At 43.5% G+C, this 24,381-nt stretch overlaps 2 protein-coding genes across 4 annotated transcripts in view; one reads left to right on the forward strand and one right to left on the reverse strand.

Annotated features, from left to right (window-relative positions):
- Positions 1-15,833, forward strand: part of DZIP1 (DAZ interacting zinc finger protein 1) — a 49,653-nt gene extending 33,820 nt beyond the window's left edge. For both annotated transcript variants that reach the window (XM_035003174.1, XM_035003175.1), the window contains 8 exons: positions 5,053-5,195; positions 5,631-5,790; positions 6,217-6,349; positions 6,951-7,004; positions 9,782-9,975; positions 11,935-12,065; positions 13,308-13,482; positions 14,783-15,833. In XM_035003174.1, coding sequence (XP_034859065.1) covers positions 5,053-5,195; positions 5,631-5,790; positions 6,217-6,349; positions 6,951-7,004; positions 9,782-9,975; positions 11,935-12,065; positions 13,308-13,482; positions 14,783-14,859 — 1,067 coding nt within the window. In that variant the 3' untranslated portion in view covers positions 14,860-15,833. The remainder of the gene's footprint in view (positions 1-5,052; positions 5,196-5,630; positions 5,791-6,216; positions 6,350-6,950; positions 7,005-9,781; positions 9,976-11,934; positions 12,066-13,307; positions 13,483-14,782) is intronic.
- Positions 15,834-18,027: 2,194 nt separating this feature from the next.
- Positions 18,028-24,381, reverse strand: part of CLDN10 (claudin 10) — a 102,955-nt gene continuing 96,601 nt past the window's right edge. For both annotated transcript variants that reach the window (XM_035003177.1, XM_035003176.1), the window contains exons 4-5: positions 18,956-19,063; positions 18,028-18,357 (exon numbers count right to left, since the gene is read on the reverse strand). In XM_035003177.1, the coding sequence (XP_034859068.1) occupies positions 18,234-18,357; positions 18,956-19,063 (232 nt within the window). In that variant the 3' untranslated portion in view covers positions 18,028-18,233. The remainder of the gene's footprint in view (positions 18,358-18,955; positions 19,064-24,381) is intronic.

A 24,381-nucleotide genomic window follows, 5' to 3' on the forward strand; every position in this document is an offset into this window, starting at 1 on the left:
AACCAAGGGCTCACTCAGGGTTTCCACCTGCATAGATTCGATTGAGATGCCAAAACCCAAGCCTTGAAATTTACAATCCAGTGGTTTTTATCACACCGTTATCAAAATTAGGGAAGACATTTAGGTTTGGAGATTACATTTTCAATCCATCTGTTGTATTCTGTCACCTTATTCCTTTAACATGCTGTTATATTTTCCCCTGCTTTACTGTATTCTTAGCATGTGACTAAGATCTTCCTATGTCGGGGAACTTGGGGAAAAAAATGTAAGTCTTTTTGTCAACGCAGATATTTTCTGGTCAGATGACAAGTCAACACAAATGCATTGTGCACCAGATGATACAAAAATATTCCTAGGGAACGCCCGGGTGGCTCAGTCGGTTAAGCACCTGCCTTCGGCTCAGGTCATGATCCCAGGGTCCTGGGATCGAGCCCCGTATCGGGCTCCCTGCTCAGTGGGGAGCCTGCTTCTCCCTCTGCTTGCTGCTCCCCCTGCTTGTGTGTGCTCTCTCTCTCTGAGAAATAAATTAAATAAATAAATAAATAAACAAATAAAATCTTTTTAGGGAAAAAAGTATTCCTAGCACAGTATTTCTCACATCCTGAATCTGTGAGAGGGTGAACTGCCCATTTCAAAATTATTTTAACAGCAAAAAAAAAGCATAATATTTATGCTCTTGATGTAGAATATTTATGTGCAGAATAATGTCTTTTTTAAAAAAAGATTTATTTATTTATTATAGAGAGAGAGCAAGGGCACATGGTGGACAGAAGGAGAGGATGAGGGAGAGAGAGAGAATCTTAAGCAGGCTCCACGCCCAGTGCGGAGCCCAATGCTGGGCTCGATCCCACGACCCTGAGATCATGACCCGAACTAAAATTAAGAATCAGAGGCTTAACCGACTAAGCCACCCAGGGATCCCCAGGGTAATGACTTCATGTTGAAATTTGGGAACTGTTCAAGGTTTGGGGAGATAATTAAAGTTATTGTGGCTTACTCCTTTCATTCAGCAGCTCTCAAAATTATTTTCTGTCAATTCATTTTTGAAGTTTAAGAAAATCATTCCACATTATTAAGAGTATTTTCTAATGCCAGACTTGTACATCTTGAAACAGTTACACTTGAATAATATTTATATGAACTCTGGTTTTACCATTTGTGTTAGGAAGAAAATTAAAATGTATATTCCAATTTGTAAATTCTTAATTATTTGTTGTAACTTTTCTGTGTTCTCTAGATGACTTTTTCCAAGTTATTTTTTTTTTTTTAAGATTTTATTTATTTGACAGAGAGAGCACAAGCAGAGGGAGAGAGAGAGAGAGAAGCAGGCCTCCCGCTGAGCAGGGAGCCCGATGCGGGGCTAGATCCCAGGACCCTGGGATCATGACCTGAGCCGAAGGCAGATGCTTAACCAACTGAGCCACCCAGGCATCCCTTTCCAAATTATTTTAATCAAGGCTACAAATTGAGAAGTGACTCAATCAGGCACATCCATAATATCTGTGCGATGTTTATTTTCCATTTGCTTTCAAGTCATGTGCTTTCTCCCTCCTACATGTTATTTATTGATGTCTGGAACACCAAATACCTTATTTTCTGCAGAATCTATGTAATGTGTCAGGAGGTCCAAAATATCTTATTTTCTGCAGAATCTATGAAATGTGTCCGGCGGTCATATGGAGTCTCAAGTTCACAGTCCTTTAAAAAAAAAAACGAGTCTGTTAGATTCCAAGAGACCGTCCTCACTTTGTCCACTGTCACCCCTCGGGGCCCCCACTTATACCCATGACATCCTTCTGCCTGTGTTTTAAAATTCTTCTACCCAGACCACGTAAGGTGTGAGTTTGGGATCACGGGCAGCGAACACCATCGTTGGTTATTGCCGCATGCGGGGAACCAGATTGGGAAAGAAAATAACCCTTTCCGTGTATTCGGACACAGCTCTGGTTGCAGAGAGGAGAGGGCCGAGGGCCGCCAGACAGGCCTGAGTCCCAGGCACACTGTTACATAAGCCAGTGACCCAGCGAACCCTTCAGTGCCTCCGTGGAGCCAGCATGCCGGCGGCAGATTAATTGCCATCAGTAAATTCCTCAGCTGGGCTAACATTTTGCAGATGATGCCTGTACAGCTAAATTTTGGCAGTGGTTTGCAAAGCATGGTGGCTGTTACCCAGAAGTATGCATGCACGCGTACTTACATGCATGACCACTTCTGCGTCCTTACGGTTTTGACAGTCCCGGAAAGGCATATTCAACCCTTGCTATGGGATGTTAGAATGTGGGCCAGCAGGGGTCTTAGAGGCCATTTCATTGTTCAGGAACTTGAAACACAGGGGGATTGGGAGCTTACTCCAAGTCGTTGAGCTTAATTCGTGACAGGGCTGGAACTCCAGTCCAGGTTTTCAGCTTTCCAGAGTTTACCACAGAGAACAAAGGGACAGAGGCAAGCTGGTCCAGGACTAGCGGGGTGCCTTTCCCTCTCTGGTTTTAGTGTTCTCATGTGAAAAATGAGAGGATTGATTCCTAGATGATGACGTCCCTTCTGACCCAGGAATTCCGTTTTGGGTTTTGTTTTTTACTCTTCACTTTATGCTGTAGTTATTTGCTCACCAAAAATGGTACGTTGTATGTCTGATAGAAATGATCATTTGTGTGGGCTATTGTGCATTGGGCTACCTGCCTGGGAAAGTTTTGTCTTTGATTAAAATCTTCTGTTGTGATAGGCTTTCCAGTGATTAATTCCACCATTACATTAAAAACTTTCTTTTTCTTTTTCCTGTCCATTCTACATTCTTTCTCGCTTCCCCCAGCCAGCCCCAGCCTTGTTAAGAGTTCTTCCTACCAAGACTTTTCGCCTTATCCATAAAGGAATCTAAAGCAAGCATCAACATAGAAAGTGAATTTGAGGACAGAGGGGAAATGTTTAATTTGCAGTCATTTTGGGAAACTTGGTCATCAGAAGGAGCTTATCATCAGGGTTGAGGGTGAACCCAACCCAATCAGCAAACAAATTCAGTTCGCTTGACCCGGGTCCTGGAGCAGACAGAGCCTGGAGCCTCTCTGTCTGTGCTTCCGTGTAGTTCCTTTTATACCCTGGGTCCTGGCCCGAAAGTTCCCTTGGGTAAACAGGGCGGGAGGTGTGTCTTTTTCTGTGGTAGCACCATGACTCCCAGGCAATCTCTCGGTACCTCTTCATGTTGTTCACCCTAGATAGTTTTCTACACTTGTTGGCCAGCTAGCCGCCAAAGCCCGTGACATGGCCACAGCTGCAGCTAAGCCCTCTAGATTGTGATGTATTGTTCCTAGGACAGAAGTGCTTTTTTTTTTTTTTAAAGATTTTATTTATTCACTTATTTGAAAGAGAGAGAGCGAGAGTGTGAGCTGGGCGGGGTGGGGTGGAGAGGAGCACGAGGGAGAGGGATAAGCAGACTCTGCACCGAGGGCAGAGCCGATGCGGTACTCCATCCCATGACCCTGAGATCATGACCTGAGCCAAAATCAAGAGTCAGACGCCCAACCAACTGAGCCACCCAGGGGCCCCCAGAAGTGTTTTTTTTTTTTTTTAAGGTGACTCCAGAATATTGGGAAAACATTGGTGAGAAAGCAGCATGAATGCTGGAATCAAAAATTTAAGATTACTTCTGATCTTTACTAATACATAATCTTACAAAATTTTATGATTTCGGTTTCGCAAACTGAAGTACCAAATTATAGAACAGCATTACCATGCAGGACTTTTCCTCTTCTTTAATGTACACGCAGTAGTTTGACTACTTTTGCCCTCAGCAGAAGTGTTGATTCAGGAACAGAAATACAATTTACTGCTGGAGTTGAATGAGGGTTTAGAGAATGTCTGAGACATTGGGGCATTTTGTTGTGGATCTTCTGCTGTGGGTCCCTAAAACTCCCATCTACTGGGGTGGGTGAGGCCGGGCTCAAAATACCATAGCCCCCTGCAGCCCCAGACCTACGCGGCGTGGGCACTCGGCACCACCCTTGTTGGGTGAAATGCCCCTGTTTGGAGAAGAGACTCCAAAAGGACAGCACTGTTGTGTTCTCCCAGATCTGGCTTTGGACCTTCACTAAGGGTCTGAACAGCCCCCGATGGCACCTCGTCCATCAAGCCCTGCCTCCGCTTTGACGTAGGACTCCTATCTTCAGGGCCATGTAGTCACGCGCCTTCTCCAAATTCTCTTGAATACCAACATTTTTTAGTGGGGGGATGGAAGAGGAACAGGGAAGGAAAAGTTAGGAGAATCTGGCTGGTTATTTTTCCTTTGCTTTTAATCATAGGTGGTTTTAAACAGAATATACTTTTCCTAAGACTCTTTGTTAACCTCTTTTTCATTTTGGTAAATATTTTGGGAGGGATAATGTCACATTTTGAAATCTTAGATAAATTTTTACTGAATTTATTAAATCAGAACTTAATTATTCAGTATAAATGAGGCTTCAAAAAATGATACATAAATTCTAATAATTTAGGTGAGATGAATTCTTCAGAAAGTAGTACAATAATTTTAGGATGAACCATTGAACTTCTAAAGAATTCATTTTTTCTACTGTGCTTCTGCAGAGACATTTCTCTTGCATTATTCATCTAGTATTGATTCAGTTAAGGGGTAAAGAGAGAGTCTTTAAAGACACCGACGTTTTTGGGCGCCTGGGTGGCTCAGTCGGTTAAGCGACTGCCTTCGGCTCAGGTCGTGATCCTGGAGTCCCGGGATCGAGTCCCACATCGGGCTCCCTGCTCGGCGGGGAGTCTGCTTCTCCCTCTGACCCTCCTCCCTCTCGTGCTCTCTGTCTCTCATAAATAAATAAATAAAATCTTTAAAAAAAAAAAAAAGACACCGACGTTTTGAGGCCAACTTAAGGTAGTTTTAAAAGTTGTGATACTTCAGCATCATATATTGAGCTGAATGATTAAACAATCCAAAAACCTTATCACATTACAAAATGCTTGCTTGCTGTTTAAAAGTGGTGTTTTGCTATTTTTCTGCTTAGAGCTTTTATGTATTTAACTTTTTAACACACTTTGTAAACCTTATTTCAGGAAGGGAGAATGAACAGAAATTAAATCACAACAAGATCCACTTAAGGAAAGCTTTGAAGAGTAACCCCTCCCTCATGAAGGAAATAAGGAGTGTCTTGGAGCAGAGTTTGCTAGAGAAACTGGAAACCTTTGGGATTAATGCGGTAAGCTCCTTCATTTCAGGAACGTTCACTGGTTGTGTTGTATTTTGTTTTCTCAATAGGAAAGGATCAGAGGAGAGAAGAAGGCATGTCTGTTCTGTCCTTGTGCTCTCATTCTGTCCTGATGGCCCAGCTTGCATTGTTGGTCAGTCACAAACACACACACACACACACACACACACACACACCCCTCTGTGCATTCGGTCCTGGCACTCACAGCCTAGCACCACTGACGAGTCCCATGCACTCATACACACCCCCTCTATGTCCCACTGCTCTGGGAGCTCCTCTTGAGGCCAGAATAATGTGTTATATGTCGGGGCGTCCCCTCCCTCGCACGCAGCAGTGAGGACAAAAGGTTGGCACAATTTATGCCGACAAATGCTCATGAAATGAAGAATGTCCCAGGCTAATAAGCTTAACATTTTATTGCTTCAGGATATACGTGGAATTCCAAGCGATCACTTCAGTAGGGTGCTAAGAACTGTGGAATCAGCGAGACATGAACGAGAAAGACAAATACCCAACATTCAGAAAATTCGAGAATTCCTTGAAGATGAGGTCAGCTGTAAAACTGAGAGAACCTTACTGTCCTCAGGTAAGCCCGTCACTGGCTGCCATTTCATTTCTGCACGTAGGAGCGAAAGTCTTGTTGCCTTTTAAATGGTTTGCAAACTTTGGAACTTCATTGGTAAGTCTCATACTGTTTGGACCATTATATGTTGCGTCTTGGGTTTTATTTTAATATTAAAAAATGCCTGGGGGCACCTGGGGCTCAGTTGGTTGAGCGTCCAACTCTTGGTTTCGGCTCCCACGTCGGGCTCCGTGCTCAGCGTGAATATTCTCGCTTCCTCTGCCCCTTCCTCTGCTCTCACTCACTCTAAAATAAATAAATCTTAAAAAAAAGAGCCAAGAGCTTGTTGGTTTCGAGTGCCAGTGTAGACAGTATTGTAGTATTTTCTTGTGCTTTTCACTTGCTGATGACGAAGGCAATGGAGACTCATGAATGAAAATGCTCTTCCAGATAAGTACAGTGCTCCTCCTCAAGTGGATACCCTTTCAAATGGAGAAATACCCAAGGCGGTACAGCTTCCTCCCAGAAGCAGACAGCTGATAAGACAAAGACCTGTTTTTACCGACAGGACGTCTGTCCCAAAGTAAGTCTTTTCGACCCTAAAATGTTTGTATTCATGGTTATCCCAGTTGGCTTGGGCTGCTATAACAAAACACCATGGACCGCGTGGCCTGAACAACAGAGAGCTATTTTCTCACACTTCTTGAGATTGGACATCTGAAAGCAGCATGACGTATGGTCGAGTTCTGGTGACAGCTTGCTTCCAGGCTGGTAGACGGTCACTTTCTCACTGGATCCCCACGTGGAAGGGAGAGAGAGAGGTCTGATCCCTCTTCTTCTTCTTAAAAGGACACTAATCCCTTTATGGGGGCCCCACCCTCATGACCTCAAATAAACGTAATTACCTCCCAAAGGCCCAACCTCCAGAGAGCATCCCCTGGGGGGTTAAGGCTTCAATATGTGGATTTTAGGGCGACGCAGACATTCAACCCACAGCAATGTCCCACCCAGCAGAGCGTCACGCTTACAGTTCCTACCAGCCTGTCATTGGTACCAGCCCATTTCTTGCTGCTTATCCTCTTTAACAAATGTTCAAAAGCAAAAATCACCCATTCCATAGAAATTTATATTAAGTTATATTATTCACTTATGCCACTTAGAAATCGTTTTCTTTTGTGTTTTAGAGTTAAGAAAAATATCACAGAAGATCAGTTTCCCAGAAAATCTTCAACTATTACGTGAGTACTTGGGAGTGGGGAGAGGACGTTTAAAAAGGTCTTTCCCCTGAACATTCGTTTTGTTGTAAATTAGTATGTGCACTGCGATTAACTAAAACCCTAATTATTAAACATCACAACTAATTTGTCACTCCTTTGTGACATGTCTTTGTTTCTTTATCAGATTTACTGTAAGTCAAAAGCATTTATCACCTTGTGGCCCCCACTAAGAAGTGGGACCGCTGCCCCATGTCATTTCCATTATTCCCCACCGTGTCCGTAATTTTCAATAAGCACGGTGAATTAAGTGAATGATGTTGTCTTTTAGTGGCTGGATCCTGGATAGTGTAGTCAGATGATATCGTGGTGGGCTTGCCCCTTGTAGAAGTCAATAATGGCCCTAGAACTTACTGTCTTGGGCCCTCTTAGGATACTGAGGATCCTAGCTCCATCACTCATGAACTGTGTGTTACTGATTCACTTGCTTACCTGTTTAGGCCTGTTTTCTTATCTGTTCAATGGGGGTAAGGCTGCTGTTTTCACAGGATAGTTCTACAGATTAAGAATATATGAAAAGGAGTTTGGGGGTGCCTGCCTGGCTCAGTCAGTGGAGCAAGCAACTCTTGATCTCAGGGTCATGAGTTCAAGCCCCACATTGGGCATGGAGCCTACTTAAAAAAAAAAGTAAAATAAAAATTAAAATCTTTATATTTTGAAAAGAAAAGGGCTTGGCCTCAGGGCTTGGCACTTAATGGGGACTTAATAAATTATAGGTACATTATTGTTATTAATTATAAGTAAAACTGATTTTATCATAACTGAATTTTATCAACTTTTTCTGGAGATATTAATGCTATAAATATCTCTTCTTGAGGCATTGCGTATATATAGTAGAGCCAATATAAATTATGTATATAGTAGGGACAGTATAAATAGAATATAATAGAGGCAATAAAATTATTTACCCTTCAAAGGCATTTTCCGTGTACAAAGTCTCCTAGGAGCCTTATTTCATGGGACATGGTATGACTGAACATTGTCTGGAATTTAAGTGCTCAAAGAATGTTCTTGAATGAACGAACACTGCTCTGAACGTCTCACTTTATTTTTAAAAATTTTTTTTAATTTTTCTTTTTTAATTGTGGTAAAAAAACACTCACCCAACAGTTTCCAAGTATACATAATATTGTCGGCCATATGTGCATTATGCCTAGACAATTCCGTTTTTTTTTAATTTTTTTTTGATTAAAAAATTTTTTTAAATTTAAATTCTAGTTGGTTAACATAACAGTGCAACTACTGGGTATTTATCCCAAAGATACAAAAGTAGGGATCTGAAAGGGTACATGCACCCCGATGTTTATAGCAGCAATGTCCACAATAGCCAAACTGTGGAAAGAGCCAAGATGTCCATCGACAGATGAATGGATAAAGAAGATGTGGTATATATATATACAATGGAATATTATGCAGCCATCAAAAGGAATGAGATCTTGCCATTTGCAATGACGTGGATGGAACTGGAGGGTATTATGCTGAGCGAAATAAGTCAAACAGAGAAAGACATATATCATATGACCTCACTGATATGAGGAATTCTTAATCTCAGGAAACAAACTGAGGGTTGCTGGAGTGGGGGGTGGGGTGGGAGGGATGGGGTGACTGGGTGATAGACACTGGGGAGGGTATGCGCTCTGGTAAGCGCTGTGAACTGTGCAAGACTGTTGAATCTCAGATCTGTACCTCTGAAACAAATAATGCAATATATGTTAAGAAAAAAAAAAAAGAAGAAGGTAGCAGGAGGGGAAGAATGAAGGGGGGGAAATCGGAGGGGTAGACGAACCATGAGAGACAATGGACTCTGAAAAACAAACTGAGGGTTCTAGAGGGGAGGGGGGTGGGAGGATGGGTTAGCCTGGTGATGGGTATTGAGGAGGGCACGTTCTGCATGGAGCACTGGGTGTTATGCACAAACAATGAATCATGGAACACTACATCTAAAACTAATGATGTAATGTATGGGGATTAACATAACAATAAAAAAATTAAAAATAAAAAAGAAACATAACAGTGCAATATTGGTTTCAGGAGTAGAATCCAGTGATTCATCACTTCCATACAACACCCAGTGCTCGTTGCAACAAGTGCCCTCCTTAATGCCCATCCCCCATCTAGCCCTCCCCCCTCACTTTAAAATGGGGTGCTAATTCATGTGATGAAGCAAATGGGATTGTGTATGTAAAAGTACTTCATCAAGTGCAGTGTAGAGGTAACTTATAAGTAATGATGCTATTTTATTTTATTTTATTTATTTATTTAAAGATTGTATTTATTTATTCATGAGAGACAGAGAGAGAGAGAGGCAGAGGGAGAAGCAGGCTTGCAGCCGAGCAGGGAGCCCGATGCGGGACTCGATCCCAGGACCCTGGGACCATGACCTGAGCCGAAGGCAGACGCTTAACCATCTGAGCCACCCAGGCGCCCTATTTATTTATTTTTAAAAAATATTTTATTTATTTGACAGAGAGAGACACAGCGAGAAAGGGAACACAAGCAGGGGGAGCAGGAGAGGGAGAAGCAGGCTTCCCTGTGGAGCAGGGAGCCCGATGCGGGGCTCAATCCCAGGACTCTGGGATCATGACCTGAGCCGATGGCAGACGCTTAACGACTGAGCCACCCAGGTGCCCCTGTAATGACGCTATTTTAAAAGATGGAGTAGTTTTACTACAGAAAAGATTTCTTTCCCCCGAATCCCGAACGGCAACACCAGTGCCCCACGTGGGTTTTCATTTGTTTAGGACGCCTCCGTTCAGTTCGGAGGAGGAACTGGACGGTGATGACCTCATGCAGGCCTGCGCATCCCCAGACTTTCTTCCTGTGCAGCCGTCCGAAAGCAACAAGAGCAGCTTTGGGAAGAACATTGTCAAAAGCGATGCTGACTGGACCGAGGGAAGTGAAACTGAGGACTCTGACCTTTCTCCCAAGCCCACAGGTGAGCTCTGGCCATTGAAAATCCTTCTGGAAAGTTTGTTTAGGACAGTGGTCCCCAACTGGGGGCCCCAAGCACTGGGAGGCAGAGCTGGGAAAGTGCTCACGGAAAGGACCAGGCTAACCCAAAAGCCAATGCTGCCTAAGGAAGATGCACAGGCTTAGCAACTCACTGATGCTCAGGTGGAAGGAGAGGAAGCAGGTGGGGGATGCCTGGGTGTATTTGTTTCCTGGGGCTGTTGGAACAAAGTACCACACACCTCGTGGCTTAAAACAGAAATTTATTGTCTCCATCCCAGAAGCTAGAAGGCCAAAATCAAGGGTGGCAAGCTTGGGTCTTTGTGAGGGCCATGAGGGAAAGATCTGGCCTAAGCTTCTGTCCTTGCCTTGTAGTTGACCATCACCCTCCCCCCGGTCATGCGTCTGTGTCCCAGTTTCCCATTTTTATAAGGACACCAGTCATACTGGATCCGGGCCCACCCTAATGAACTCACTTTAATTTGATGACCTCTTTAAAGGCCTTATCTCCAAATAAGGGCACATTCTGAGATATCAGGGGTGCGAACATCATTGTATGAACATCAACCCATACACTGGGCATCTGTAAGAATGGATATTCTCATACACGGTACTGCCTTGGGAGATGGGGCAATTCTACAGGAACATAAGATCCAAGCGTGCGACTGCTGATCATTTGCTGAAGAGAAGTGGGGCTTAAGGGTCATTTCTTGAAAAAGAAATTCAGCTTCTAAAACTAATGATGTAATGTATGGTGATTAACATAACAATAAAAAATTTTTAAAAAGAAATTCAGCTTAATGCAGTTTAAAAATTATATATTTTAAACATATCAGATATAATTAATTAATTATGTTATATATTATTACATATAATATATATTATAATTATTGTACATTTTATGTTCATGTTACATATAATTATGTAAGATATAACTAATCCATTTTAAAATAGTATTGTTTTGGGGGGCGCCTGGGTGGCTCAGTCGTTAAGCGTCTGCCTTCGGCTCGGGTCATGATCCCAGGGTCCTGGGATCGAGTCCTCACATCGGGCTCCCTGCCCTGCGGGAAGCCTGCTTCTCCCTCTCCCACTCCCCCTGCTTGTGTTCCTGCTCTCGCTGTCTCTCTCTCTGTCAAATAAATAAAATCTTTTAAAAAAATAAAATAAAATAAAATAGTATTGTTTTTGAAAATACCCACATGAATATTCCACTCCTACAGACTGCCTCACTGAAGTTAAAGTTTCTTTTTTTTATTATTTTTTATTTTTTATTTAAGAGAGAGAGAATGAGAGAGAGCACATGAGAGGGGGGAGGGTCAGAGGGAGAAGCAGACTCCCTGCCGAGCAGGGAGCCCGATGCGGGACTCGATCCAGGGACTCCAAGATCATGACCTGAGCCGAAGGCAGTCGCTTAACCAACTGAGCCACCCAGGCGCCCTGAAGTTAAAGTTTCTGACCACAGCTTGAATGAGACCATCCTTCTTTGATTTAAAATGAACATTTTCAGGCGCCCGGGTGGCTCAGTCATTAAGCTTCTGCCTTCGGCTCAGGTCATGATCCCAGGGTCCTGGGATCGAGCCCCATGTCGGGCTCCCTGCTCGGAGGGAAGCCTACTTCTCCCTCTCCTTCTGCCCCTCCACCCCACTCATGCTCTCTGTCACTCACTCTCTCTCAAATAAATGAATAAAATCTTTTAAAAAAATAAAATAAAATGAACATTTTCTTGCTTCTGGTCTAGGAGATCATGATTTTTCTAAAAGGAGTTATACATGTATTAATGTAACTTTTTTCAATCCCCAACATACATAAACTGATTTTAATTTAATAAATATGATTATTCACAAAGCTTAGACTCTTTCCAAGTCGCCTGTTAGGTTATTTTGGAATCGAAGAAAGATAACAATTTTTTTTTTGAAACTGTACCTATTTTCTGTTGGTCACCCAGGAACCTCCATTAAAACACTGACTGAAAAAGTTGAAAAGACGGTTTCAGATCATAGAAACGTGACTAAGCCAGTTGGTGGAATTAACGTTGCTGAGGCGTTCATCAAAAAAGAATTCAAAGAAGAACTAAAGGTGAAATCACTCTTGCTTTCTGTTTTAAACATGCACAGAGAAGGTCATCTTTTAATGAATATACCTTAATAAATTGTACTTCTTGTAGCGAAATATAAAACATATTTAGGACAGTAGCGGTTGAGATTTGCACCGTATCTTGTTTGCAGCATCATTGCATTTCTTTCCTTTCCGTAGAGAATCAAAGATACCGGAATGACAGCGGGTAAGAAGGCATCGTGTGCTTATCAGGCTTGATGGGTTTCCAACCTCCTGTCACGTGTCTGGCTGACGCGTGCAAGCATTAGATAGTTGGCACACGGATGCTTGTGACCGGCCAGACCCCGGCCAGACCCCAGACCCCCAGGACCGACCTGGGGTAAGATAGGGACTCGTCAGGTTTCAGCCCGGCTTGGGAGCTGGAGTGGGTGGAGAAATGCATCCGAGAGACGAGAGCAGAGCCCGGGCACCCTAACACCCTAACACCTTCCGAGCGGTTCCAACCGCCGGGACATCGAAGTGTTTCTGTGCGTGGAGAACTCTTGCCGTATTTCTGGGTGCAGCTCATCTGTGTTGACCGGGTCTCCCAGTAGTGGTCACCATTTTCTTAGCTTTGACTCTTCTCTTGTTCATCTGTGGGCGCAATAGGAACGAGTGCTCCTTTCAGTTGGGCCCTGGTGTGACGTCACCTGCGGCTCAAGGTCAGATTATCCCAGAGGTAAGAGCTCCTACTTGCGGAGCAGCCTGACTTTACTGCTACAACGTAGTGTGTCTGGGATTTTTCTAAATTCGTGGCTGGTAGAGTAGGTAGGAAATGTGTACATTTCCGTGGCAAGAAACAAAGAGGTGGTTCCGTCTGCCTGCAAAACACAGATTTCCAAGTCCGCCTCCTTGCCCTCCAGAAATGACCAGATGGGGAATCTCTGAGATTCCCCAACGTTGGATCATTCGGTGTCAGTGGCTCAGTCTAGCCAACAAAATGACCGACGGACGCCAACATGCACTGCGTGTTTAAGAAACCCATTGCGGGGCGCCTGGGTGGCTCAGTTGGTTAAGCGACTGCCTTCGGCTCAGGTCATGATCCTGGAGTCCCTGGATCGAGTCCCGCATCGGGCTCCCTGCTCGGCGGGGAGTCTGCTTCTCCCTCTGACCCTCCTCCCTCTCATGCTCTCTGTCTCTCTCATTCTCTCTCTCTCAAATAAATAAATAAAATCTTAAAAAAAAAAAAAAGAAACCCTCATTGCTCTCCATGTTTTCTCTCAGTGTGCGGATGTGGAGGATGATGACTGGGACATATCCTCCATAGAGGAGGAAAGATCTCTGGGGAAGAAAACTGGGAGAGAACAGAGGGAACCTCTACCTGTGAAGAATGAGTCAAATTCTGCTCAAGTGCCAAGTGCATGGGGTGCGTCTAATCCGAAGGGGCCAAAAGGAGAAGGTTCGTGGCTTTAGTGTCTTGACACTCAGTCCATTTTCCAGTTATGTGTTTCATCTTTATAAATATCTAATGAAGCTATGTTAATATATCATCAGACAGAAACGCTGTTGGTATAATAAATACCTTGAGCTTTCACAAAGCACACGATATAACAAATACCGTGTGCTTTGTGCGCATTTATTCCCCTTTAAAGTCCTTTAATCTGTGTATATTTATTTAATTTGGACCTAGTCTTTAAATTGTAATATTATTTTTGAAAATGCCCATGCAAATATTCTCCTCATGCAGATGCCTCGCAGAAATTAAAATTTCTGCTCTTACAGCTGAATGGGGCCATTCTTCTGGCAGTCTTCCTTCGTTAATCTCTGTACACATTAAATGTTTCTCTTTATTTTCTTTGAAGAAAGATTTCTCTTGCAACATTATAGCCGGTGGGATGAATTACAGATGAAACCCGGAGTTGACATTGTTCCTGGCTGAGTCCTAGGGTCTGGCCAGGTCGTCCAGAAGGGCTTGTCAGTGCCTCTCCCCCCAGCTGCAGCATCCGTCCTCGGGTCTGTGTGGCACCCCGAGTTCCACCACATCTCTCAGTAGTAGGTCAGACTACAGTTTCCAGACTCATCAACTTTAGACACGAACTGTTGATGTCCCGCTAAGACAGATAGGGGTGTGGCTCATTTCCCGCACTCACGACACCTCTCATTGACCCCCGTTGGGTCTTTTTGTGCCCCCATCTGTACTTCAAATTAGTACGTGCAAACCTATCTGTCCTTCCCATTTTCAGCAGGATCTCTCGCCACCTCACTTTGTAAGATGAGCCATTGCTGTCTGCCCTCCAAGTCACCTTTCCTCTCCTCCAGAATGTGAGCCGTGCCTTTACTTCTACATGGTGCCCGCCACTAGGTTATCTGTGCTTCATATTAAAGCCCATCAATCCTAGAAAACCCCTATTTAACATTCAGCTCCTACTTGGCCTATTATACTTTTATTCTCCTTTCTTTACACCTGTCAGTCAGAGTCAGTAACAACAGAACGTTACTGAGCATGGTTGAGGATCCTGGCCCTGTGCTGAATGAAGGGAAGGAGAGATGCCAAGTGGGAGCCTCTAGCCAAGGGCCCCTGATGGTATCCTGGAGATGTGGCCATTTCGTGGTCAGATTGCACTTGTACCTTCCTCCACAGCCTGTGGGAGCTGGGGGCCTGCAGATCAGCCAACAGACCTGGACACTGAGTGATAGGGGATTTTTACAGACTTGTCTCATCGTTGAAGCTCTTCCTCCTTCCGTCTCTCCCTCCACAGGACTTCAAGATGAATCCAGCACGCTGAAAAGCAGCTTAGTAACTGTGACTGATTGGAGCGACTCTTCAGATGTATAACCACAGCCTCAGAGTCAGAAGGTGCAGATGCCAACGGGATTCCAGTAATCTGCCCACAAGATTCTAGCGCTCCTGCCTTACAGTATTTCCCACAGTAACAAGGAAGCTGATTCAGAGAACAAGGGTCTCTTTAACAGCGCCTAATTCAGTATTGAAAAACAAATTGTCAACAGTATTTTGAAGCATATAGAGGGTGTTTAAGACTTCTGCTGCTTAACATTAATATATCATTTTAAGTCATAAAAAGTTTTTTCTTCAGAACGGTACTCTAGTGTTTAAGTGGATTTTTTCAACTAATTTTTAAGTGCATTTTTTTAAAACTTATAGGTTTTGGTTTGAATTAAAAACTTTTTTTTTATATCTTTCTTATGTGCGTTATCACACTGGAAGTGTTTTATTACAAAATTCTGTTAGTATGCTTAAACTTGAATTAGTGAAATCAATGAAATCTTAAGAGTAGATTGGTTATTTTTCATATAGAAATAAGTTTAGAATTATAAAAATATAGCTAGGCCCATATTAAATACCTTTTCCAGAAGTATGTGTATCATATGCCACTTTGAGCCGTTGTAAGCATGTTGTATTAAACAATTATTTTAGAACATTAAATACCATTTCTGCAGTATAATCTTTGCCTTGGACATTTTACGAAGAAAATGTAGCTGTTTTCAATCAGAATCCGAATAGAAAAGATTGAGTCATTACTGAATTCATATGTGTGTGTGGGTTTTTTTTCCACTTTCTTCAAACGCCCAACCCGTATTATAAAATACCTCAAAACTAATTAGTTCCGTTCTTAACAATTGTCCATGGTCAGAAAGTTCATATAAACTGTTTTTTGCATTTTTTTATACTTTGTGCTGCTATCTGTACTCCGGTTTCCAAAAAAAAGTAACCTTTTAACTAATAGTCTGTTGGGTTTTGGATCTCTTTTCAATTTGCCAATCTTTCAAGTAAAGCCCTCCATTGCATCATCATGACTGTGGCTGAGTCATTAAGGATGAGTTCTGAGCCAAGCTTACCTTGTTGGGGGTTAGGCTCGCCCTGTGAACCATGCCACATCCTGATCTGAAGTCACAGCAGTTTATGTTTCTGCCCCCAAGGGTCCTTTTCACTCGTCCACTTGCACCCTTTTTTTTTTTTTAAAGATTTTATTTATTTATTTGAGACAGAGAGAATGAGAGACAGAGAGCATGAGAGGGGGGAGGGTCAGAGGGAGAAGCAGACTCCCTGCCGAGCAGGGAGCCCGATGCGGGACTCGATCCCGGGACTCCAGGATCATGACCTGAGCCGAAGGCAGTCGCCCAACCAACTGAGCCACCCAGGCGCCCCACTTGCACCCTTTTAAGCACTTCCCACAGGGGCCATTTTATGGAAACGCACTCACTTTCCATGTAAGAGCTTTAATAAATGCCAAATCAAACCTCCATACAGGGGGACAGAGATACGCAACACACGAAAGCCACACCGTGCCCAAGAAGGCACACGGGCCACTGTGCTCGTTCGATCACTTTTTCAACAGGTATTTATTGAACTACATGGGCGTAGTATGCTTTTTTTTTAAGATTTTATTTATTTGAGAGAGAGCAGTGGGGAGGAGCAGAGAAGAGAGGGAGAAGCAGGCTCCCCGCAGAGCAGGGAGCCTGACGCAGGACCCTATGCCAGGACCCTGAGATCACCACCCGAGCCGAAGGCAGACGCCCAACCGACTGAGCCACCCAGGGTGCCCCTATTTTTGCTTTTTTAACACGCATAGTTCATTTAATCAGAACAATTCTGGGACACAGTGAATATCATAACCTCATCCTGAAGATGTGAGAAATGTAGAATTAAGTAACTTGCCAAAAGCCATACGACTTGAAAGTGACAAGAGCAGGCTTTACCCCGGTCTCTAAGCTCCCCGTCTTCACTCCTGACGGAAAGGGGAGGGGAAATGGGATGAACTGCTATACAAACCCAGTATTTAAATTAAGTCGGCACATCTGTGTTGCAAAAGCCACTCCTTTAACTCCTCTCTTTAGTCCTACCACGCTGTCCTTGGAGATGTGGTTTGTTCGATTTTCTTCGGACCCTGTGTTTCCCCTCACTGATGCACAGCTAACATGTTTGCGGTTCCCGACAGAGCTTTTCTGTCCTTTCACCCCCGCCCCTCCTCTCCCTAAATTCTTCAGGAGCTAGAATGCTTCAGTACAATCTAAACATTACCTTCACCAGCACAGCTCTGAAATAAAAAACTTGGCTTTAAACACACACCCATAAAATCCTGCCCCCACACTGGCCTGTAGCACCGAACCTCCCTTGTGGCTTTCGGTTCATTTGTATCCCTAGAAGAGATATTTATATATATATATATTATATATATAGTATATATTTTTATACTTATATTTATTTTACTATTTTATAAATTACATATTTATTTTATATATTATATATTACATATTATATATGTATCTATATAATATACATATAATTTTTTTAGTAACAAACTTGTTTATTTCCTCTTCTTCCCATTGAACATCTCCAAATAATGTGATTTTCCTTTTTAAGTCTTTCACGCTGTTCAGAGATCACTGGGGCAACTTACATGCCTTGAAAAATGGTAAGTCTCTCCATTACCCAGCTTGGTTGTGCACTCAGGGCCCGAGAGACACACCAGAACTCAGCCATAGGCTGTGAGCGAGGCAGGTGCCATGCAGGCTCTGGGACCTTCCTCGACTGCCTCCAAAGTCAGCCGCGACCCGCATCTCCAGCCAGGCTCGTGCTGACCCTCCAGCCCAGAATCTGCCGCTTCCTGTTTCGGAAAAGCCTCAGCAGCTCTTTAAGGCGGACGTGCCAGGCAATGTCTTGGCCCCATTAGCCCTTCCTGAGCGGTCACTGAGAATCACAGTGGTGACAAACAGGTGTAAGAAACTGGAAGTCGTCGCGACACAGCCAGTAACCTGTCCATTCAACCCCAACATCTTTTGAGGAACAGTCTCAGATTGCCCCCACGCTGTTCACAAGACACCACTTCTTATACACCTTCTGTTTAATGTATGAAGGAAAAGAAACAAGGAATGGGGACAAAGAATGCCACGTCTGAATGATCACGGAGGCTCCAATACAAATACTTGATCCCTTGGTGCTAAATACTTCTCATGCTCTATAAATATATAAAATATATACAAATCCTGTAAATAACCTGTTTATTTTTTTTATAGAAAGCCACAACAGAAAATGATTAGAACATTTACATCCATACAATCAGCAAATTCTCCAAATTCATGTTTTAAAAATAGTTTTGAGTGTGAATTAGAGGAAGGCCTTGAGGGGGGATCATTTTGTGAACAGTTCACTTTTATAATAACTCAAGACAGCTCATAGCAGTGCTCTTTTCAGACATAAGCATTTTTATCAAACTGTTTTGAAGGGTTTGTGGTTTTAAAACCTCCTTCGGCGCCATGATACTTTGTCCGAGAAGACAGGACAGACGTGGCCCCATTGTATGCGTATCCCATTCTGCAAGGCAAAACACAGTCTGGTAGGTCCTACTGCACACAGAGGGCAGAAACCATTACCCCCTGCTTCTGTCCCAGCAAAGCTGCAGACCTTCCCTGCTTACTGCTAGTGAGCTTCTCTCTCTCCTTCTCTCTCACCACCACCCCGCCCCCGCAAATATCTCCCTGTCATTTCTGAACAGTGTGTCAGTGCGAATCTCAGCAGAAGAAACTCGTGGCTTGTTCATCATCTGTTCAGTTTTTCTCTTTTAAAACTCATCTTCCTGGACCCTGGCGGACAGTACTGACCTTCATCAGGAATCTCTGCCTATGTGAAAACGATGAGGCCACAGTGAAGAATATGCCCCACGGTAAGCCCTATCGTTTTGCTCACAGAAATGGCTCTGGAAGGTAAGAAGGATGAGCTCTGACTTTTTAAATTAACTTAACTACATATTTATTCTCTTCACTGTATTTATCTTATTTAATAGTACATTCACTATATATCCCTAACTTCAATCAATCCTAGTTTTTTGATGTTTCTAAGAATCGTGTGAACAATCTATAATTTGCCACACCTGTAATAATTTTAACAGGTCATCTTTGTCTCTTTTTCATACCTGGGAGGTTTGTTGTTGTCAGATATTGAAAAGCAAAATACGACACCGCCAATTATGCAGAGTGAGGCTCCTGCCCATCCAATAAACAGAGCAGCTCCTAATTCGTACCTGTGAGGAAGTATTGCACAAGTATTATGGCTGAATTATTTGGGGCATAAACAGTATTTAAGGCTAACGAGCCAACATTTACTAAATGCTCATCATAAACGTTTGCTACTGGAGTTTTTACAGGAAGTAATAACACCTTGTATCTGTATAACGCTTTAAACTTTACTCAACGTGTTTTTCTAGCCATCTCTTGATTATGTCTCCCCGACTTCCCAAAAGGAAGAAGTGATCCCTGCAGGTAAATCAGAGGCAAAGCCGGGTGAGGAGCCCTGGCCTCCTGGCTCAGCCGGTATCCCTCCTCTGGGCCTGTCTGAAGCTCACAGAGCGTTCCATCTATTTAGTCCACTGCACAGGGTAAATTATTCAGCAGACTCCAGTTAGAAAATGGCAGGTTGCCTTTGCTTTCAGTTTAATTAAATTCAATAAACATTTATTTGCAAATCATGAACAAGGTGTTGAAGGATGGCAGAATATGCCACCCCCAAACAGGCCACTGGGGCATGAGAATTATTTTGAGCTAAAGGCAACAACGGAGAGCAAATACCAGAAAAGCTCTCTGCCCCTCCCCATTTGCCTTAAAGCAGGACATCAATTTGTAAAGATGTCCCCCATCCCTCCCACCCCACCGACGAGGAAGGACAGAAGTTAATCACCAGAGACAACAGTACACCCGGGGGGGCACACAAAGGGCACCAGGGGGATCTTCGTAACAAACTTGACAAACCAGCCATATCTTCCATTAGTTCCCCATAGATCTGCCACCCCAGAGGCTCAAAGTCCTTTTCTCTGGTCTTGTCACCTTTCTCTGAGCTTATTGTTCTTTTATTTAGATGCCATATAAGCCCAAGTTCTAACCGGCACTTTGAGTTACTCATCACTGGGTACTCCTACGTGTCTCCACGATGCACATGTTAACCAGCTCTTTTTTTCTCCTGTTAATCTTTTTTTTTTTTAAAGATTTTATTTATTTATTTGACAGAGAGAGAGAGCACAAGTAGGCAGAGCAGCAGCAGAGGGAGAAGCAGGCTCCCCACTGAGCAGGGAGCCCGATGCGGGGCTCGATCCCAGGACCCTGGGATCATGACCTGAGCCGAAGGCTGACATTTAACCGACTGAGCTACCCAGGCGCCCCAATCTGTCTTTTGTCAGTCTAATTTATAGGGCCCCCGCTGAGAACCCAGGAAAGTAGAGGGGGGGAAATTTAAGTTTTTCTTCCTCTACAAGCCCATAAAAAGTCAGTGCTAGATAAAGTGCTACCTCGCTTGTCACCATAATCTAGTGGGAAATAAATACAAAATAACAGCATTTAGTGATAGATTGCCATCTGGCTGGCCACAGTACTCTGCTGATGCCTCAAGCAGATGCAAAGTTCCACAAGATACACAAGACAGCTCCTACCTTGGGGAGGTCCCCACACAAAGGTACAAATAGTGCTATGGAGAACGAAAAAGGAAATCACTTTTTGCCATGGAGGACTAGAGGAAATCCTTTCAGGGGAGGAGTACTCACCCAGAAAAACAAATAAGGAATTACAAAAGTATACCAAAATGTTAGGGTTGTGTGTTTTCATGTTTGCCTATCCTTCTTTTGAAGAATAGGGGTTTTTTTTTTTTTTTTTTTTTAAATAAAGAAGTGATTCTCAAGACTTTTTTGCCCATAGATTTCCACCGCAAGGCAAAGACTGATGGACGCTACCCCAACCTAATGGGGAAAAAATGAAGTCCAAGTGGGAGGGGTCTCTTTCGGTCACGCAGAATCCACAGAAGAGCTGAGACAGGAGAGTCAGAGGGGAGGGTGACAAGGGGCAAGGCAAGGCCAAGGTGGGCTCCCCGCAGGCGCCGGGGCAGGCTTAGGTCTTGAGGCCAGACTGCACTGTTGAGAGCAGCAGGCACGTCCTGCCTGGGCCTGTCCCGAGTTTTGCCTCGTCTGTTTCTATGTGCCGTGTCACTGGCTGAAGTCCTGGCCGGGCATGGGTAGGCTCTCCGGTGTGACGTGAGTCACAGCAGTAATGGAGGAGTGGCCCCGACCGCCAGCTGGGGGAAGCCAGAAGCAACACTCACAGATTAGGAACGTATGATCCACTCGCTTATTTGCGTATCTGGCTACGGTGGTAATTTCATAGCCTGCGTTCGCAATTGGGAAGAGGCGATGCACAAGATGCATGCTGCCCTGGGGTCCCTTCTTTTCTCACTCTTGTGTTGCCTTTTCTGGGAAACCCAGGTGGTCGGTAAAGCAAGGAACAGCCATAGCAGAACAACTAGGGGTAAGCACTTCATCCTGCGCTAGAGCACTATGTTCTGGAAACCAAGAAAGTCTCCAAGTGCTCCCATCAGAAGCAATGGCAGAAACAGAAGATTGCTGCAATGTGGAACAAAACACCTTCAGTCTGCACACAAAAGCTGACCCCAAAGGACTCAGGAGCGAGGTGCACCAATGAAAAAGAACTGGCCAGACCAAGAGGGTGAAATTCACAGTTTTGTAAAAAATGCCTTCGTTAAATGTCATGCCATACATCTAAAAAAGGATATCCTGAATTTCCACAATCAGCCCTTTTATGATGTTTGAACGCCATCATGCACATAAAACAGAGTGCCTCCCAGGTGTTAGGTGCAGGCTCTTTAAAACATCTGCAAGTCCTAGGGAGCCCGGGTGGCGCAGTCGGTTGAGTGTCCGACTCTTGGTTTCAGCTCAGGTCATGGTTTCAAGGTCATGAGACTGAGCCCCACGTCAGGCTTTGCGCTCAAAGTGGAGTCTGCTTGAGACTCTTTCCCTCTCTCTCCCTCCCCTTCTGCCCCCCCGGTGCGTGCACGCGCTCTCTCTCTCAAAATAAATAAATAAAATCTTAAAAGAAAACAAAGAAACAAAAATCTGGAAGTCCTACAGTAGTAAGCACCAAATGCCCACGGTCATGCTGTCACGGCAAACACAGCTGAAAGTGAGCACATTGAACATTTCTACTTGGAGGACATTATCGTGGGATTACTGTTTAGTGACACTTCCTGTTTTTCTCTATTTTTGTCCTCCTAGGTTCAGGTTGTCTTCATTCCTAAAACTATGCCTTAGTATTACTCTTCGTGTAAATACCCCCTGAAGCAACAGTCTGAGGTTTTTCTTAAAAAATATTTAGCTTTCTAAAATAGGATTCCAGTGCTGGATACTACGGTTGATTAAAAATAAGCTTCTAATTATTAATAGTGGTCAATCAAGGGTGACAGTGATAGGAATCAGAAACTGCTGCTCGGCACCATGAATTCACTCAAAGGAGCATGCAAACATGTATATGGTGTTGTCACAAACCAGAGGATAAATTACTCAAGCAGGCCAAATGTTGGGACGTGTGTCTTTATATTCATTTAAGCTCATCTGGAAACTTCCTGAAGAATCATGGGTTTATCTTATGTTAAAAAATGGTTTGTGTATTCCTATTTTTAAATATATTTTCATTTTTATTTTTTATTTTAATTTATTTTTTAAAGATATTTATTCATTTGAGACACAGAGATACAGAGAGAGAGAGATCATGAACAGGGAGAGAGGCAGAGGGAAAGGGAGAAGCAGGGTTCCCGCTAAGCAGGGAGCCCGATGTGGGGCTGGATCCCAGGACCCTGGGATCATGACCTGAGCTGAAGGCAGATGCTTAACCATCTGAACCACCCAGGTGCCCTCATTTTTCTTTAAGTCAGTAAATATAGACTCTATTCCAAGAAAAATATCATTTCCATTTGAGTTCCTTGTGAATTCTGTCAGAGACAAACAATAAATAATGTCAACTTAGAGCTGAAGTCTTCAAGAGACTCCATGTCTACACCAGTAATTTTTAAGAAGCTGGCTTTTGTGACTTGGTTCTTTCTTTTGCAGAGACTTTCCTTCTTCATTCTGTGGAAAGACACGTAGAGCTAACTTACTCAGCAGGGACTCGAATTCACACCTATCAGTGTGCGTGATCTGGCAAAAACTGGTTAGTATTAGTGAAAGATGGGATTGAGAGAGAGCATTATAATCCACTCAAATTTGTTCCAAAGCATGCCTCCTTTGACACTCACTGGGAAGCTTAGTCTCTGCTTCATTTTTTTGGTAATTGTTCTTCATTTTTTTGGTAATGCTAAGAAGCTGACTTCAACACCTCAGAAGATCACCAAATTTCAGATGTTCTGTTGCAGGTCTTCCTTTCGTTAACAATATCTCCTGGCACCAGACAACCTTCCCCACTCAGAGCATGCCCTCTTTACTGACTTGTTATGATCACCGATGGGTTTCCATTATTCTGAAAAGCTATAAATCTGCTTAGCACCAGACAGATCCGTGATTGTCAGGGTGAGGACAGAATTTTGTTTCATGGATCAAAACATTGTTTCTAGAGTACCTCAAATAATCCGCTCAGTTGATAGCACTAATCAAAAGCTGCCTGACTTCAATTCATTTATGTCATTGAATGTAAATTTAGTAAATTGGCGAAAACTTTACTTCTAATCAGAGAAATGAAAACACAGATTAATTGCTTAAAAGTTCCCCCAAAAAGAACCATAAAGATCCAACGCATTCAAATGTCCTCTGCACTACTGGGTGAAATTATTCTCACCCACCTGGCTGTGTCTAGGGCCCTAGAGAACTAGTACCACACCAGGAGGCCTTAATTCTGATCATCTCACACTTAGACTCATATTTCAGCCCTGTAACCTTCACGGTAATCTGAAGGCATGGATTGGAGAATACCTCTCATTTGCACCTCCTCTTTTGTCTTCCTTGCATCCAAACCCCTGTCATGACTTATTTGCCATCCACGGGGAGCTTATGTGGCCTACCCGGGTCACCACCCCAGAAACGACATGCCAAGCATTGTGCTCAAGGTGGACGAGAGAGACACAGCTATGCTCTCAAGGATCTCAGAGTCTAGCGGGGATCGGCAGATACTAAGCAAGCACGTTTCTGCCCAGTAAACACTATCTGTTCTCCCAGATCCACAGAGACGTGGTTCAAGTAAATGCCCACAACAGGGGCGACTATTACCATCAGCTCACTATACTAGGGGGTGTGTGTGTGTGTATGTGTGTGTGTGCGTGCATGCACATGCGCGCGCCGTTTCTTTTTTTTGCATAATTATGTTCGATCTTCATTATAATCCCGAGAGATAGGTATTGCTATCCCATTTTACAAATGAGGAATCTGAAGCTCAGAGAAATTAAACCATGTGCCCCATGCCTCAGCTCAGTAAAGAGTAAAACCAGGATTTAAAGCCCAGAACTGTGATTCCAAACCTCAAGCTCTTCACCACCACTCTTTCTTCCCTTTATGTATACTTCAGCTAAATAGAAGTTTTT

The sequence above is a fragment of the Mirounga leonina genome, unplaced genomic scaffold, assembly GCF_011800145.1.
Source record: "Mirounga leonina isolate KUSES-001 unplaced genomic scaffold, KU_Mleo_1.0 Mir_127, whole genome shotgun sequence".
Taxonomy (NCBI): domain Eukaryota; kingdom Metazoa; phylum Chordata; class Mammalia; order Carnivora; family Phocidae; genus Mirounga; species Mirounga leonina.